Raw genomic sequence first — 17,877 nt, 5'->3', positions numbered from 1 at the left:
GTCTGTTGTTGTGATGTATTCATGAAAACTTGCCAGATTTTTCCAACTATAAACCCTGGTGTGCAGCAGAGATTGTCTCTGCCTACAAACCTTGCTTCACTTGGACTCCCTGATTATCATGGTATAGTTACACTAACATTCAAAACAAGAGAGCTCAGCTTCCACAGTAATACCTTCACTGACACAGCATATACTTGTAGATCCACTTATTGTTACCTAATTATTAACACCTTTATAATGAAATATTACAGCGTAGTTTAACGCAGACATTTTATTTAGGGACTATTCAATTGCTAGATTGGTGATAAAAGCTGCCAACAAAGCAGCTCAAATTTGACAATGACAAGCATTTATTAAGTAGGGAATCATTATTCATGGTTCCAAATACTAAATCCTGTGTAAGTTTAAAAAAAAAAAAAGTTTAATAAAACTTAGTATCAACTTGATTTTTTTTTTGTATTTGTACTTTGAGCTCCACATTCAACCACCAAATGGACAGAAACGTATTTTTAAAAATAAAGAGTTTATGGGGCTTAAAACAAGCAAACACTTCTATTTTTGATAAAATTATGAAAACAGGCAGCTGAAAAGCTCTGCAGTAATCTCAGTTTACATAGAGCTGACAGAAAATTAATGTTTTGTACTCTGAGGTTTTCCCCATGGGATCTAGGTAACAGATCCCAACAAGTTCTGCTCCTCGGGTAGTGTGTCTGTTATACTAACACAGGAGCAAGATGTTAAAACAAAAACAATTTTGCACTTCAGAACAGTCTGTCACTGGCAGTTGGATGACAGTGTCACACAGGAAAATGCCACTCCACTTTTTTCCCTTCAGAGTAGTCCTTCCATACATATATTGCTTTGCATTCAGCAGTGAGAGAAAAAAAATAAAATGTATTGTTTGGCAGTTCATCTCAAGATATGAACATACAATGGGCATACAATGTGGCTGTGGGTTATCATAACTATTCTTTTCCTGTGTCTACACAGCAGAAACTAAGCAGCACAACCATTTGGAATAACTATTCATGCATAATTTAGCCAGAATATATAACAGAATTCTCAGACACTGGCTGTACAGAAAAGCACTCTGGATTACTTTTGGTTATACCTTGCTGAGGGGAGAAACCTTTTCACACTAAAGAACTTGATATTAAATTCTTGATTAAGTCCTCAATGTGGAGAGTCAAATAGTAGGGGCTATATTAAAACAAACTAGTGTAGCAGTCCTCCAGACAGATGAGGGCTGTATCAAAAAAGCTGAGTTAACAGCATTTATTACCATTATCCAACACAGGCCCTGTTTAAGAAGGACTCACATTACACGTGGGTTGGTTATGCTTTCAGATTAGTTTCTCTGAATAGTCAAGTGCCTCATCTTCTCTTTCCTGTTTCTGCTCTCCCTTTGCTGCTTCACTTCTGGCCTATTTTTAAATGCTGTCCCTCTTGTGCCAGTCTGGGGACTCTGCTGTGCCATCTTGCTCAGCAGAAGTGAGATAAAAAAACAACAGAGATCTGCTGCTGCTATCACCAAAGCAACAGCTAGTGAGAGCAGCACATGAGCCAACCTGAGCAGCAATACAGGTGGTGAAAAACAAGCAAAATTGTGTAACTGATAAGTATTGGAGAGGAAAATTGTTGGAAAAAAATATACGAGAGGAGAAATCTGGTATTAGCTCACCAAAAGGCAGCTTCCATAAAGAACTGGATTCATGAAGAATTTTTATTTGAAGGTTTTATATATATAAAATGTTTCAAAACTGCTTACAGACTACTTAAGTACACTTTTTTAAAAGCAACTTACTTGTCTGTTGTGTACTGGGTTTGATGTACTCGAAGGACTGGATTGTGACAAAGCTACACTGCTATTTTTTCCAATCTGAAAAACATTAATTGAGCAATATTGAGAGGCATATTTGTCAGTTGAATTCAGATGTTGATGATGCCCTTCCCTTCCCTGTGTAACATGGTATCATGTTGCATTTGGAACACAGGTATTTTGCTATTGCAAAAGATAAGCTTCTGATAGAATCATCATTATCTCTCAGAGCCTGTACAATTTAAACAGTCTTAAAAGGCACATAAATACTGTCACAGGTCAGAAAATAACACAAAAAACAGTAGCTGAAGGAATATAAACTGTAACCCCCCCACCTCTCTAGACTGAAATACTGGTTTCTCTAGTTACTGGAGTCACTTAGGGCAGCTATTCAGAGAGCACGGAGTGCTCTGGGTCATGAGATCCTCCCCAGGAGACCTTCACCACTCCTGGGAAGCTTAAACCAAGTGGCCAAGCACCAGAGCATGCCCTAAATTATTAATTTTTTTCCATATATCATTACTCAATAAAGCAAATATTGATCACAAGAATGAAACTCCAGAGGTTCAAATTTGCATTTGTATCCATTTACTACATCAGAGAATTTCTTTGGGAATGAGTGTAAATTATAGTACACATACATACATTTTCAAAGTACTTAGTTATAATACTGTAAATATTCCATCTGCTTGTTTCAATGTTTGTGAGTTCACACCACTCTGCAAGAGCAGCCTGTCATAGGTTTTTCTACAATGACCTGCAGACATGGTGTAGGTATTTCTGTTGATACAAGAAGGGACACAGCTGTTGAGTCAGAGGAGTAGTTCCTCAGGGGTTACGAGACTGATAAAACTTAACCATGGACACCTGTCTGTAAATGGCAGATGACTGCAGTGTGAATAGCTGTTTACAAAGTCACTGACTTCAAGTAACATCACTTTAATCCTTTGATGGAAAGGTAGCAAGGACCTGTCTCCTAAAACGTGAGAAATGCAGTAGCCAGTTTCTTACTGACTTGTTGGGGCTGTGGCATTGGCTGGCAGGGCCTGCCCAAGAGCAGCTTTCTCCTTCCCTTCTGCAGCATCGTTTGTTATTCTGCCATTTCAGGTATAGAGTGAAAGGCAGCCTCTCTCCTGCTCTCCACACCTGTCCTTTCTCACAAAGAGATTGTTTGAAATAGTGTTCTCTGTTCACATTCTGTCCAGGATAAATGTTTAAACCTTTTATTTACAGCTAGTTCTGAAGGTGCTCCCATGGTACATGAAGATGAAAAGGATGGGTCTTTGCCTGTCCTGCTCCCTTCAGCTTATTTTGCCTGTCACAGCTGTTCTCTAGAGGATAACATTCTTCAACTACAAATCTTGACTAAAGATACACAACCTTTTATCTTTTCTGGTCATTCACAACACTGGGACACATGTGCAAATCTTTCTTCTCTACACAGACCATTACAGCATTCATAAACTCCTTCATAATAAATACATGTCCTACTTTTAAATGGACAAGTAGCCACAGAGGCTGAACAGGTGCAGCACTCTGAAAGGAAAGAAAGTTTCCCAGATGTCTTGGGTCTTTAATGATGGGAAACATAATTTCAACAGTGTAAGTGGGAGGCCAAAATTCAAATGCTTTTTTTTCCCAGTGTCCTTTAAAAATAAAGTGTACTTCAAAACCCAATGATTAACACTTCCAGTTACTATATATCCAGGCTAGAGTTGAATTAAATAAGAAAATTATACCTGAGCCTATCACTTGTTGCTGTGTTCTTAGTCTCTTTAATTTCCCCTATTACATGAAGGAACAGGTGCAGGATTTTAAGCCACATTTTTTTTTGTGGGATTTTTAATATAATTGCATTTCTAGAACACATTAAATCAAACAACACAGCTTAAAAGGGAATTTAAGTATTTAAGTATTGTATTCTCCAGAGCTTCAATAAACATATGTACAGTATGTAATATTATTTGACCCATATGCTTAAATGGGTACAAATATAAATATTTTGTATTGCATGGAGTATCCTTGTCACAAAGACAATTAGCTGCCAGCTAGACTTCTGAAATACAATTAACTCCATTTTACCTCCTATTTTAGAGGAAGTCACATGTTTTAATATCTGCATTATATTTAATATCATGTTTTAACATGTTTAAATATCTGTATATTGTAACACTCATCACAAATATTCAACCTCTTACTTAAGAAAAAAATACTAGTCAGAATGACATTTTTACAAATATTCAGCAAAGACCTCTGATTTCTTGTGGTTTATTTACTTCTGTTGCTGTGCAACATGATGAAATACATCACAAATTGAAACAGGAACAGATCTGATCCTGAGGGTGCTCAGGATTTGAACTCAGAATCTCCTCTGTAATATTTCCTCACACTGCGCTAGCTACAGATACAGTCTATGTCCTGTGAAAGGATGATAGAATCCATTTCCTATTTCCCACATTTGTACCAAAGTACCAGTTTGTACTTACTTTTTCTTTCCATTTGACACCTTAAACTTCAGGGCAATTTAATCTTTCTGGGCACACATGTTTCAAAATTCAGATTGTGTGACAGAAAGAAGAATTTACAGCAACCTCTGCTGACTTCAGTTACTCAAAGATCAGTTCTAATTGCAGAACACATTTAAGAGGCTTGCAGTAGGAAAGACAAAATATACCTGCTAGGCCATTATTTGAGACATTCATTCTGTCTCCTATAGCAGCTTTAGGATTCATTTATTCATTTTTTCCTCTACCATTTCTGTCATACTACTTATGGATTGCTTTGCCCTTACCATCTTCTTTTCCAAATTCCACTTGTTTTTATTTGCAATATCCTTAGGAAATGAGAATTTCACAAACAAAAACTGAACCAAACCAAACTTTCCTAAGCTGCCTTTTCTGGATTCTCTGAGCTATCCTATTTTCTATGGCTTTGTCTTCCAGATGCCAGGCCCAAGTGTTGCTTTGTGTGCACTGCACAGCACTGGGCACGGAGCAGAATGAAACAGCAGATCATTATAAAGATCATATTGGCAGTTTTCCCACCAGATCTTACTTCACATATACTTTTGTTCCTATACAGCATCACTGAAAAAGGAGCCAAAGCTCTGTTGCTATCAATGAAGGAAGCGTGTGTAACCTTATCTGTTGCACTGACTTCAATATTCTGTGAACACATGTACACTGAAAAATGTAACCAAATATCCCCTAAAGGTCATCCATTCAGTTAAGAACTTAATTACTCTATTTTTCCAGTTTCAAACGGGGAACAACATCTGTGGTCAGGCACCTCAGACTCTTTCCAGGAGAAAGGTAGATGTGTTTTACAGAAGAGATATGAAGAGACTAACATAACATTAGGAAATGAACCAGCAACAAGTTTGGGAAAAGAAATAAACAGAAATTCTGACTCTCATCTTCCTGTTTCAATAACACAATTTATTTCAGAGAGATGAGAATTACGAAAAGAATTTTTTTCTAAAAATTATTTATCCATTCTGGACATTCACTTTTACTTTCAGAGATACAAATAGCTGCTTTATTAATTGAATAAAAAATCTCATAAAAGTATTTTGAGAAAGTATATATATATATATATATATATATATACACACACACACACACACATATATATATATATATATATATATATATATATAAATTTTTTTAAATTCTCGAAACATCTTTCTATGACTGGTACAAAACAAATACAAATACACTTCTATATTAACCCAGAAAGTAAGTTGTGTGATGAAAACCCATCTGAGGCAAATGTAGTATTTTCTTTTCAGAATGCATGAAATATTTCAAGGAAGTCAGACATGATCTGCAAAAAAATAACTGGAAGAGTCCCTTACCTGACGAGAGATGGAGCTGCTTGTAGGATCTGGCACCGCAGAAATAAGGTTGGCAGTGCTCTTTCTATGAACACTATTCATACCAGGCATTTTAGTGATTTTACAGGCTTTGCTACTAGAACTAGAGTTTTTACGTTTTTTTCCTTCTGATTTGTCAAAAGAAAGGGGTAGAGAAGACACTGCATTATGTGCTCCCAGGGAGTGGTCCCCCGAGTGGTGCACAAGAGAAGATACAGACAGATTAGAAGTGTCAATACTGCTCACTACCATGCTCATGTGTTTCACTGAGTCTGTTGAACTACTTGACAAGGAAGTCCGTCCTGAGGGCTCCGATTTGGCACTGAGTGGGCTTGTTCCATTATTGGTATTGTGCACAGACACACTGTTATAGGAGGATGTCGCCTGATAGGAGTTCAACGTGGAACTGGGGTTCAGGACACAGTTCTTTTTGTGGGACCCTGAAAATGAAGATGAGGAAGATGTCTGCAAAGATAATGACGATGCTGACGACGATGAAGACGACGACTGTGGCTTTTTCTTTTTGTTACTTGAAGACTCATCACTCCGAGATGACAGGTCTTTCACTTTTGAGGATTTGCTGGTTTTTGTTTTGGATGGCTTGTGGGATGGGGAAGGGATGACTGCTGGCACTGGTGACACAGCTGATGGCGCCTTAAAAGTTGAGTCCATGATGCTTAGGCTTGCAGCCACGTGAGGAAAAGCTGTGGTGTGTGACATAATGGAATTTGTCTCTGCCGTTGTCACAAAGGCTGCATTTGATAACATGGCTGATGTCATTATGTAAGAAGAAGTGATTCTTGAACTGATAGGTGTTGAAGGAATATACACCGCACTGGGGTTGCTGAAGGGCTGTAAGACTGATGCTGGAAAAGGAGTGGAGACATGTGCTGCTGGAGAAGGCATGGGACTGTCTGCTGCAGGAGGGATTTTCCTAAACAGAAAAGGAAAAAAAAAAAAAAAGAAGGTACATAAAAAATTCCATCCAACAATGCAGATAGGAAATAATTTCCATTAACTTATTCAAAAAGGCAAACCTAGTTCATTATAATTTTGATTCCTATTCCATTCTATTAATCACATACAGCAATTAAGTGCACAGTATTACAATTTAAACATATTATTACTAATTTAAATTCCTTTTTCCTTCTCTTATTTTAAGAAACAGTTAAAATATGCAAATAAATGCCCAACGGTGGCACCTATACATATCCCAGTCACTATGTTTTATTAATTGCATATGTTTTGCTTCAAAGTCCAAGTTGTGGAACAGTTTCAATATCAACCTAAACTCCTAGGTTAGATTTCATTAAGGTAGTAAATGAACCAGTCTGGGGGGGTTGTGAAGCACTTAATCATTGAGCGCAAAGAGGAAATACCACCACTTTCCAAAAGCAGTGCTATTCCCAATAGCTCATTTGAGAGCTGGTTAGGTCGGATTAAAAAGGCAAATTAATGATTAATTTTCACTAATATTGAAAAATTGACAAAATATTAAACCAAGCTTGTATGAAGCTTTATAAACAGCTGAATACTGTTTTGAGAAGAAAGTATAATAATATTACCTGTAAAATTAGTAGGATGTATTCAAATCCTTTCCATTCAGCCATCACCTATTATTTTATCTAATGTGATGTTATTGAAGAATCAGACCTTCATAATGTCTCTTGCAAAACTATTATGTGAGCTTTTCCCATTATTTAGACTTCTATTTAATTCACAGTTTAATCCTATTTCTCTTTTCTAAGAAGCTGTACAGCCCCATAACTCTGCCTTTGTTACCCTCACTACTGAGAACTTTACCATTTTTAAAGGCTTCCTCTTGCCCTCACAGAAGTACAATAAAAGAGCAGCCCTGGGTGTGCTGTTTTATTATTAATAAAATCCTAATTACAGGTGTTCTCTCCAGGTATTCCTCCTATGGAGACTGTTGGACAGAACTGTTTATGGCACAGTTACACCAGGGATTACATACAATCCATGCTGTCAGAAATGAGGAAGTCCTACTGCCTGCCACTTGAAATGCAAACAAAGCTGCTTATCAGAGCTGTCCTTCAGGTTCCTTTTAAAGGAGGGCCAACAATTCCTACCCACCTTTGCAAAGTACTTTGAGAACTAGTGATAAAAGTACTTTGCTACTGTTACAGTTCTGAGAACATGGCCCTGCATCCCTGTACCTCTGGCCACAGAGCTTCAGAATTGCAGCCTCACACCCAGCTCTGCTTGGGGAGCACAGGGAAAGGTCAGTCCAGAGGAGGGTTGAGGACAGCAGAGGAATAAAAAAGGGGTGAGGCACTGTCAGCTTCCTGTGTTATACAGACAAGTGAGTATGGCTGGAGCTCATTAAGCATTAGAGATTACATAAACAGCTAAAATTTGGGAAAACTTTTAAAATCAGATTTAGTGGGAGCAGGATAAGACCTGTTTACTCCTGGTTTCAAATAACTGCTATAGAGGTATTGTTTTCTGCACTAGTTTGTACTAGTGGTGGTATATGTTTTTTCAGATGCCCAAGCATCTTTTCTCCTGACAAAGCCAATAGGTAACAAATTTTAATCTTCCTATATAAGGAAATGAAAATATTTTTTTTGGAAGGTGACAGACACTAGTTTATGAATTTACAAAGCAGATTGAGCATGATCAGTCTCTGAACAGACATGAAACTGGCCCTTTTATGGCAGAACCAACCATTCCAAACTTCTAACACAATGGCACCATTATCATTAAGTTACCAGGTTAGTCAGACAAGCCAATCTTTAGTGCTTAAAAATATGTATTTAAATAAAAATCAAACCTTGTTTATCTAATGGCTGGCATCCAATGAATATAACACAGTCCTGATAATAAACAGTGACATGAAACACTGCACTTTAGCATCACTACATTGGAAGAAGAATGCATATTTTGTAGCAGAATACCCCCAAAAACTCAATCCTATCTCCAGATGCTATGAACTTTTAATTACTTTTTTTTTAAAAAAAAATTAACATTTATTTTAGAAGTGCAGTCTATTTCAATGGATCTGTGTAGTCAAAGCCTATAGTGCTTGGACCCTGCATATGTAATAGAGAGGTGCTTCAACAGTGAGTAATAATTAGAATTTTAAGAACCCAAAGGCAGTAAGGGCATTATGGATTAAAAACCTATCATATTCCATCTTACACACAGACAGATGTGCACTAAGTTCCCTATCTTACAACTCATGAGTCTTGCACAGCAAAGCCTGAATGGGTGATATGCCTCGATACAGGCTTAAAATTTGAAGCAAAAATCTGGATTCTTAGGGACTAGAAGGAGTCCTAAATCTGGCAGAAATTTACATTGGACTAGGAGATTGTTCTGTTAGGTTGTATATTCCTTAACAGAGAAGATTTGTACACAGGTTACTGCTATACCTTAATAGAGGTAATTAAGAGGTAATTAATTAAGAGGTAATTTTACAAACACTGGCCATGGAATGCTTAATTTAGAAGTTTTACAGAATGAAAAATGTAAATTACCCACCAAGCATAAAAATCCCACTTACTTCCACATCTGTGAGTTCAAGTGTTTTTCTACCATGGAGTTCAGTGCGAATCGAAAATGGTCCCATCTTCTGTCAAAGACATAGTACCCTCTTCCCATTAAGCGACTGCCATATGAACAGAACTGAAAGAAAACGTATTTCAACATTGCTTATAAAAATATTACTACATTATGATATATTTATTGATAGATCAAGGAACACTGTTGTAATTTGTATCATGCATATAAAGCTTCTTTTAAAACGTGGTTTTCATTATCTACAGCATAGTTTTTTTAAGAATTATGAAATATGAGCATAGTATTTCAACTTAATGTAAAGTATATTTCATATTTTATTAACAATTCAGTGCCCAAGAAAGAATGTAACTGCTCAGGTACTTTTAAAGAAAAAATTATTACTGCCTCAGAAAGAGGCGTGTGTTCTGTGTGTCATAAATCCCATAACTCCATGACAGCAATAAAAATATAACTGAAAAGGAAAAGAAGTGCAATGGGAACATCTTTAGTATCTACTTAATAAACAAACCCCTGACATTTCAGTAAACAAGTAAATTATCATACATGGCATCTGTGCTACAACAGAACATGGGATCTACTCTTCACAGTGCATGAAAATCAACTGGAGGAGTAGTGTTTTGAGAATTCTGCAGAGCTCAGGAGTACTTGCACCCCTTCCTCTGCAGAACTTCCTGAAAAAGTCCTACTACACCAAAATGTTACAATCAGGAATCTGGTCTTGTTTTAGCTCAGTCTTACTGGTCTAAATGATGCAAAGAACTGCTACAATGCCTGTTTCTAGGAGAGAAACCTGTTACGAACCATCCTCAAAAAACAAGACAACTCCATCACACAATAGACCCAGACACAGCAACTCTGGCTGGCAGCAGAAGCACTGATGTGGTAGAAGAGCATCCGTTCAAAGTACTCAGCAAGTGGTGACTGCAATTGTTCATTTTGTTTCATGACAAGGTTAAACAGGTTAATTAAAACCATCACCTAAGCTGACAAACTAGCCTCACCTCTCAGTGAGCTACCACTAACATCAAGTACCACCAAGAGGCAATTTAAGTAGCTACTGACTTTCCCCCATATCAATTATTACTACCTGGCCAGGAGAGGGACTCAGTAAGGAAAGCAGTCTTCTTGAATATGAAATTCAGCAGTTTGGCATGATCTGGCGGTGATTTACACTATCTTTTCTGACTCCACACTGATAGAGACTAAGAACTGATTTCACTATCAGTAACTGCTTCAGTTGAGAGATGCTAAGATTTCAGAGAACAGATGAGTCAGTGGGTTTGCCTTGAAACAGAACGAGGACCCTAAACCAAAATGCCTCTTGACAGCCACGCCTCACTGCTGAGGCATGTACGAGAACTGGCTGCACTTAAGATTATTTTTTGAATTGTGTGGGCACCCATGCAGTGAACCTTTAGTTTCTCATTCATAGAGAACCAGTCAGCAACACCAAAGCAGCAGAAAATAGTACCAAGGGAACAGGAGGTTTCTGCATATCATAGTATTATGTGGACTACAGTAATTCTCATTTTCTCTGTAAGAACCAAATACAGGATTTCATCTGACAGTCTTTTAATGTTTGGGTCATACTTTTTTCTGGTGTCTGACAGTGACAAGTTCTCCTTTGCTCTAGGGAATACAAACACTACCAGTTACCACGATGTTTGTTTTATTTTGCATATCATATGGAAAACATGTAAATGCTTGGCTCAATTTTTATGAGAAACAACTCCTAAGAATTTCAAGAGTTCTCCCACTGCTTTTTGGGTTGAACAATGTAAACAAATTCACACTGCAGAGATAATACCACAAAGCAGCTTTTACTATTTACAATGAAATTTCTCACTAACACAGGAGAAAGACAAAACCAGCTGCTCAAACACATACTTGAGTCACCACCAGAGCCCTTCCATTTTGAGATGAATGAAGCAATAAATTCTAAGTCTACATACAGTCACATAAGTGACATTTAATTACTGCTTTAAACCAGTCTACAGAAAACAATAGAGCACTGTACTAGAGCATGCCACCAACTGCAAGGTACAGTTTTGTAGGAACTGCAACAACCAAGAGAGTATCTGCTCATGCCGCATTTAAAGCAATGCAACTTTCGTCAGTTTAGCAGAACTACACCCAATTTGAGGTCTACTGAGAGGACAGTCTAAAAATAGAACTTTTGATTTTCTGCTGCCCATCTTGTCCTATATCAGTGTATCATGTGTACTGACCAGTGGTCTCCTCCTACCTTATCCCATCCTTACCCTTTTCTATTAAATGTATTTTTTCTCTTTAGAACAGTTTTCAGAATGCAAGGTCTTCTTTCTTACCTTCTTATTAAATTACTTTTTTGTTCTCCTCTCCCTAATTACGCAAGAACAATGGCAAAGCATGCCAGAGACTGACACATACCCCAAGAGGTCTGGGATGGTGTCCAGAAAAGTGACAGTCTAATTTCTCAGATTCTTCAGCTCCATCCGCTTCTCCTTCATCACTGGACAATCTGCTTGTGATATCTCCTCCCATGGAAGGCAGTGGCAGTTCTGGTACGTACCCACTGTGGTTTGAAGAACTGTTGCTGTTTATGCTATTTGCAGATGAAGGTCTAGAAGGAGAATATACATTTAAATCAACAGTGTTCAAAGGCTCTATAAACCTACCAGATGGCATCAAGCATCAAAGCAAATGATACCAGAAATGATCAATGTAAACAAGGACAGTAAAAGGCACTGAATAGCTGACATTTCATCTCTTCAGAAATATATTGTGGGGTTGTCATCAAATTAATGTTAACAGAAGCACCCTTCTATTGCCTGAAATTTTAAATTTGTCATGAAGTTGGATTTCAGATCTTGAGAGAGAAAAAGAATATTTAAAAAGAAATAAAAATCAGGTATATAAATTCTTCTTACACTGAACCATTACTCTGGTACTTGATTAATCCAAATGGTCCAGTTACAAAAATACTACTAAAATTAGTGTACTAAATATAAGAGTGTTTAACTGACCCCATCTACAGGTAGATTAGCGAGTGAACTAACTTGGAGAACTCCTCACAGCATGTAGGTTTTCTTTACTTTTGCCTAAAATGCAATAAAACAAAGCAGTCTTTGCACCACAGGGTATGATGGTGTCTTGCCTTTCAAAAGTAGTTTGAAAACAGATTAAATTAGAAGTGGGGGTGGAAAAGGTTCCCAATCACAGTCTGTACAACCAAGTGTGTATTGAGAGCTCTGAGGCTGGAGGAGACGTCCACACTGGGCAAAATCTGTAGATGACCTTCAGCCTCATGAATTCCTGCTGTCAGGACAGAGCAGTCCCCAAGCCTGCAGACAGGAACCCTCTCCTGAAATGCACAGGGATTGCTCACCCACGGCATCAGGGCAGGACAAGCACTGCTCACCCATGGCATCAGCACAGGACAAGCACTGCTCACCCATGGCATCAGGGCAGGACAAGCACTGCTCACCCACGGCATCAGGGCAGGACAAGCGCTGCTCACCCACGGCATCAGGGCAGGACAAGCATTGCTCACCCACAGCATCAGGGCAGGACAAGCATTGCTCACCCACAGCATCAGGGCAGGACGAGCATTGCTCACCCACGGCATCAGGGCAGGACAAGCACTGCTCACCCACAGCATCAGCGCAGGACAAGCACTGCTCACCCATGGCATCAGGGCAGGACAAGCATTGCTCACCCATGGCATCAACGCAGGACAAGCACTGCTCACCCACAGCATCAGCACAGGACAAGCACTGCTCACCCACAGCATCAGGGCAGGACAAGCACTGCTCACCCACGGCATCAGGGCAGGACAAGCGCTGCTGCTGCTGCTGCCAGGCTGAGCCCCGCGCTGGCCCCTGCGGGCTGTGCCACTGGCAGCAGCAGAGCCACAGGCTTGCTGGCCCCACAGAGAAGCCACAAGGCTTCCATGGCTGCCCTGAAACAGGGAGGACAGCCCAAGAGAGGCACTGCAGCAGAAACAGAAATGCAGACTGCACAAACACAATGTCTGACTGCTAAAATCCTCCTTCTCGAGTACTACTACCTCTGCAATTTCTGCAGCTGACTCTCATGGAATTGCACTCTAGTTTTGCTACTTTGACTGTAACATCTACTAAAACTCCATTTCTACCTGCCTGTCTGTGCTCCTCGCTGTGTAAGTTCACTGCTTTTACAAGAATTAGGCAGAGAAGCACCAATTCATTTGTGGGTATTCTTTCATCGTCTTTTCACTCAAATGCTGCAAAGCCCACCTCTGCCACCATAGGAATGAAACTTCATTCAGGCTTGGTGGCCACACAGAAAACATTGGAAAGTAGCAGTCTCTGTAAGACCTGAGATGGCAAATAGAAGAAGCATCTCTTTGAAATATGGACTATCATAGTAGGAAAGTCCCAAAATGAGCACCCAGTTCTGACCAAGGTTTTTGCAAAGAAATGAATGATGAAAAAATATAAATAGGAAAAAAGCCAACTAATTTAGTTCTATGCACTCCAGCCAAAATTAGTACCAAAAAATCCCACAAATAAATAAAACATACAGGAGGTTTTCCAGAGAATAATTAGAATTCAGTAGATCAAATAGCTCACACTGGTTTTTTGCAAAGAATGCCTTCAGAAGTTTTCATTGTCCTTCTGAAGAATGCTTTTGTCCTTTCTAAGAAAAATCTTCAAAAGAAGGGAAGATATGCCATGGACAATTTAATATCAATAGCTTTAAATCAACACTAAATTATACCATAATTGGAAAAGTATTTCTGGAGAAAAATTCTATATAAATGTACAGAATTTTATTACTAATACCTACACTGATTCATGTAAATAGACTTTTCTTCTGTATTGTGACTAAATGATTTGAATATAATCTTTCCTAATTGTAACTACCATTTTTGAAAAAAAAAATGCAGTTAATCTGAGATTCTGAGGCAAAGGTGGACACAATTCCTTCCCTCATTCCCAATTAGATCACAGGCTACCATGGACAGAGTTCGGTTAACATAAGCTACCAGAAATTCTTATATTAGCATGTTTTATTGTGCAATAGCCTAAAGAAGTATTAAATACTTCTAAAACGAGCTGTATGAACATCTAAGAAATTTCTTACAGCACTTTCAGAATTCAACATTCCACACTGCTTACCTTGGAAGTACAGAATTTGGTGGTCTAGATTTTGCAGGAGATGTTACTTTAGATTCTTGCCCAGAGTTCACTGAAGATCCTGACAGAGAGTCTTGTGCTGGTGTGGGCTGGCTCTGATAGCTTTCCCTTGCAGATGGTGGATGCTCTTTGTCTTTTGCGACTTCTTTTTCCCTGGATCGAGCTTTGTGTTCAGCTAGAAGGATGTCAAACTGTTTTTTACGGCCTGGAACTGCTCGTCGATGATTAAGTGAATGAGTCTAAAAATAGGGTGGTTAAAAAGCATTTGTGTGTGCATGACATTGTTTATGAGTCCTCTATACTTCTGATACAACACTACTCTAAAAGATAAAATCTACTTCAAACAACTTTAGCCACAGTTATGGAAATAAAGCTGCTATTCCACATTATCTTTGATAACTTATAAAGTCATTCTTCAGAAATACCAACATCAAGGCTAAAATTACTTTTTGCAACAATTTTTACATAATAGAGACTATTGACTTACCTTTTTCAAGATGGAAAACAGAATTGCAGTAATTTTAAGATATTAAGAAAATCATTGTAGCTTTTAACTTACAATGAAAAACTGATTTCATTGGATTGAAAAACATGAATAGATTTTAAAGCAAATTTAGCTGATGATCTCTACTGACAGGCAGCACATACACATACAAATGTTCATTAGAAATGTCTCACATCGCAGCTACTTTTTGATGCAGGAGTTATTACTATCACAAGGGCAGCCTCAAGTAATTTATTATACAAAAATATGGTAATTTTTTTAAACTAAAAACTGACTATACTTCAACATTGTTGCACACATGAACCAAAAAAGAAGCATTTAAAATAACACTTGGGCTTCTACATGAAACGTTAATGCTTTTTGCATAATAAAATGACATGAAAAAAAATCTTTTTAGAAATATCAGTGGAATAATGCAGATGCTCTTATTCAAAGAAACAGAATTACACAAAAGAATTACCTGAAGACAGCGCCTGAATACCATACCCATTGTCTGTAAGACAGGAGCAGGTATGACCTCTCAAACTACTGTGGTAGGATTTAAACTATAACAAAGCATCTGATATTTTATCTTCTAAGAAAAATACCTTGCAGGTGAGGGATCTTGTGCAAGGTTTCTTTGTTTCAGGATCCAGTACTCCACAGTGCTTATTTGGGTCAAATTCTCTTTCTGTGTATGAAAGAATGGGAAATTAGAGAAAAAACCAGATTATTATAGAAGTTTTAACCAGAGTAGTTTATAATTTTGCCTGTTAGAATTTGGTTTAATCAGGCTCAACCTGAACCACTGATCCCAACCCCAGCATCCCATAACAGTGCAATGTTCATCATCATATAGATGTGTATTTTTTTGCCATTGCATGTTTAAAACCATTTAGAGCATGGTTTCAGCCAAAGAATTCATGGAAATAAGTCTGTTTACAGTGGAGGGGCCCAAACAAAGGACCAAGCCAATTCCCTATAATTTCAGGTCCCTCTCGTAACTCTGCCTGCCTCTGAGGCTATAAAATACAGCATTTGCAGCTCTAGCTCCAGAGCTGGGCTAAGACACAAATGGTATCACAAGTGCTTTAAACAACATTTCTCTGACATACTTAGAAAATCTAGAAAACAACCCATGGCTGATTACTGGTGGCATTTTAAAAATAAAATTTATCTAAGTATGTCTCCTAAATCTTTATAAAAATAACATGTATGTTACGTTTTATTTCCCCATGTGAAGGGAGGGATGGAATTTAAAGTTTGTAGAGATTATGAGAAAAGGCATTTACATGAGTTCTACTCATGATTAACATTAAAAAGGCATTAATATTTAATATGCTGTATCTGTATATTTAATTTCATTAATATTTTAGTATTTCTATACCACAGATAGCATCATCTCCCTTAGGCTATGTTAATATAATTTTAGGGTTTGCATTAAGAACTGCAACAAAACTATGGATATACACTTAGTTTATGCCATCAAAACCCTTTATCACTACCTTCATAGACCTTGACAAATTATGGTGTAATTGGTAGACAGGTTTGCTTTTGTTTGGTAGAGGAGTATAAACTATTTGCCAAATCCTATTTTAACTATACAGTGGTGTTACATTCAGATACAATAAACATCCTATACCCAAACACAAAATTTAATCAGAGGATTTAAAAACTCTTTATAAATAAACACATGGGAGCTAAGAGGAAGACAGTGATTCACAGCTGTGTTACAATACTATGACAGCATCACAGCAAGTAGAACAGCTGGAATAAGAAAAGTAAGGACAAGCACCTCATGTTAGACAGCAACCAGCCTCCAGATATCACAATTTCTAGCAGTTTTATGTATTCTACTATCTAGACTTAAAAATGCTTATGCAAACATTAAATGGTTACAATATTAACCTATTAGCAGAGCCATACAAAAAGGGAGCTTGGAAAAACCAGCTGGCACAGGGTTTTTTTGGGAAATCTAGAAAGGAACTGAAAAACGTTATAGGCAGTTGTAGTTCCTTTGGCATTTACAACACAAGAGAAATACAAAAATAGCTGCATATGACTCAATATAATAACTATTTTTTTCTACTTAATAGATGAAAACACATGTTCATGAACTAAAGGAGTTAGTTTCTCCTGGGGTTTGAGTGTAAGATGTTCCTATTACAGTTTCCTGAATTACCCACCTAAAACCTTCAATGCAAATTGAAAAAACAAATCAAAGACACAATATGGACTAATAAATATGCCTTCAAATGAAAAGTCCCGAAGGTAATTACAAGGCTATGGAATGTGTTTTGAAAATCACAGAGCAAAAACTGTTTTGGACCAACAGGGAAACTCTTCAAAAATCAGAAGTGGTCCAGATTGGTACTTGTCAGTAAGTGGCCCATCCAAGACTTGCTGGACTGATTATAGCAAAGCCAGTTATTAGGAAAGCATATACAGATAAAATCAATATAAGGAGTTATAAGAGGAAAGAGTGGAAGCCTCTGCCATTGACTGAACAACAAAATAATATGGTTTCCCTGAGAAACAGAAAATACTTAACAAACAGGAAACTACTTCTCCTGGCTGAAGCATTTATGGCTGCTCCAGAGAAATCATGAACATCTAATTGCCAGCTATACACATGCCTGGTCTGGGCAACACACTACATGAAACTTATCACCTTCTTATCAATAACAAAGTGCAGCTTCTGCCAGCTGTGTTAGGAAATGTGGAGTGTGGCAAGCCCCAGACACCTGTGCACAGGCACAGCTGGAGAAAGCTGTTTTGCTGGAATGGATTCCACTTCTTCACATACAGTGGACGAAGTGAAGAACATTTGATATAACCTCACCAAGAGAAGACCAAGGGCCAAGACTGAACTGTCATAAACTTCTGCTTGCAACAGAAGTTTTTCTTGGCATAAGATGGGCATATGCACTCTTTAACATCCCAAAGAGAACAAGAACTAAGGAAGACTTAGGGAAAATGTTTTTTTTTTTTTTTCAGT

The 17,877-nt window shown here is 37.9% G+C and overlaps 1 protein-coding gene across 15 annotated transcripts in view; it reads right to left on the bottom strand.

Annotated features, from left to right (window-relative positions):
* Nucleotides 1–17,877, bottom strand: part of ATXN7L1 (ataxin 7 like 1) — a 131,066-nt gene that overhangs the window by 3,966 nt on the left and 109,223 nt on the right. For all 15 annotated transcript variants that reach the window (XM_085569055.1, XM_085569053.1, XM_085569058.1 and 12 more), the window contains 6 exons: nucleotides 15,488–15,570; nucleotides 14,378–14,634; nucleotides 11,646–11,838; nucleotides 9,220–9,341; nucleotides 5,676–6,627; nucleotides 1,805–1,879 (listed from right to left, as the gene is read on the bottom strand). In XM_085569055.1, the coding sequence (XP_085425181.1) occupies nucleotides 1,805–1,879; nucleotides 5,676–6,627; nucleotides 9,220–9,341; nucleotides 11,646–11,838; nucleotides 14,378–14,634; nucleotides 15,488–15,570 (1,682 nt within the window). The remainder of the gene's footprint in view (nucleotides 1–1,804; nucleotides 1,880–5,675; nucleotides 6,628–9,219; nucleotides 9,342–11,645; nucleotides 11,839–14,377; nucleotides 14,635–15,487; nucleotides 15,571–17,877) is intronic.

Source organism: Lonchura striata, chromosome 1A (genome assembly GCF_050655825.1).
Source record: "Lonchura striata isolate lonStrDom1 chromosome 1A, ASM5065582v1, whole genome shotgun sequence".
Taxonomy (NCBI): domain Eukaryota; kingdom Metazoa; phylum Chordata; class Aves; order Passeriformes; family Estrildidae; genus Lonchura; species Lonchura striata.
The sequence above is the reverse complement of the archived record's forward strand: the minus strand, read 5'-3'. Positions and strand labels throughout refer to the sequence as shown.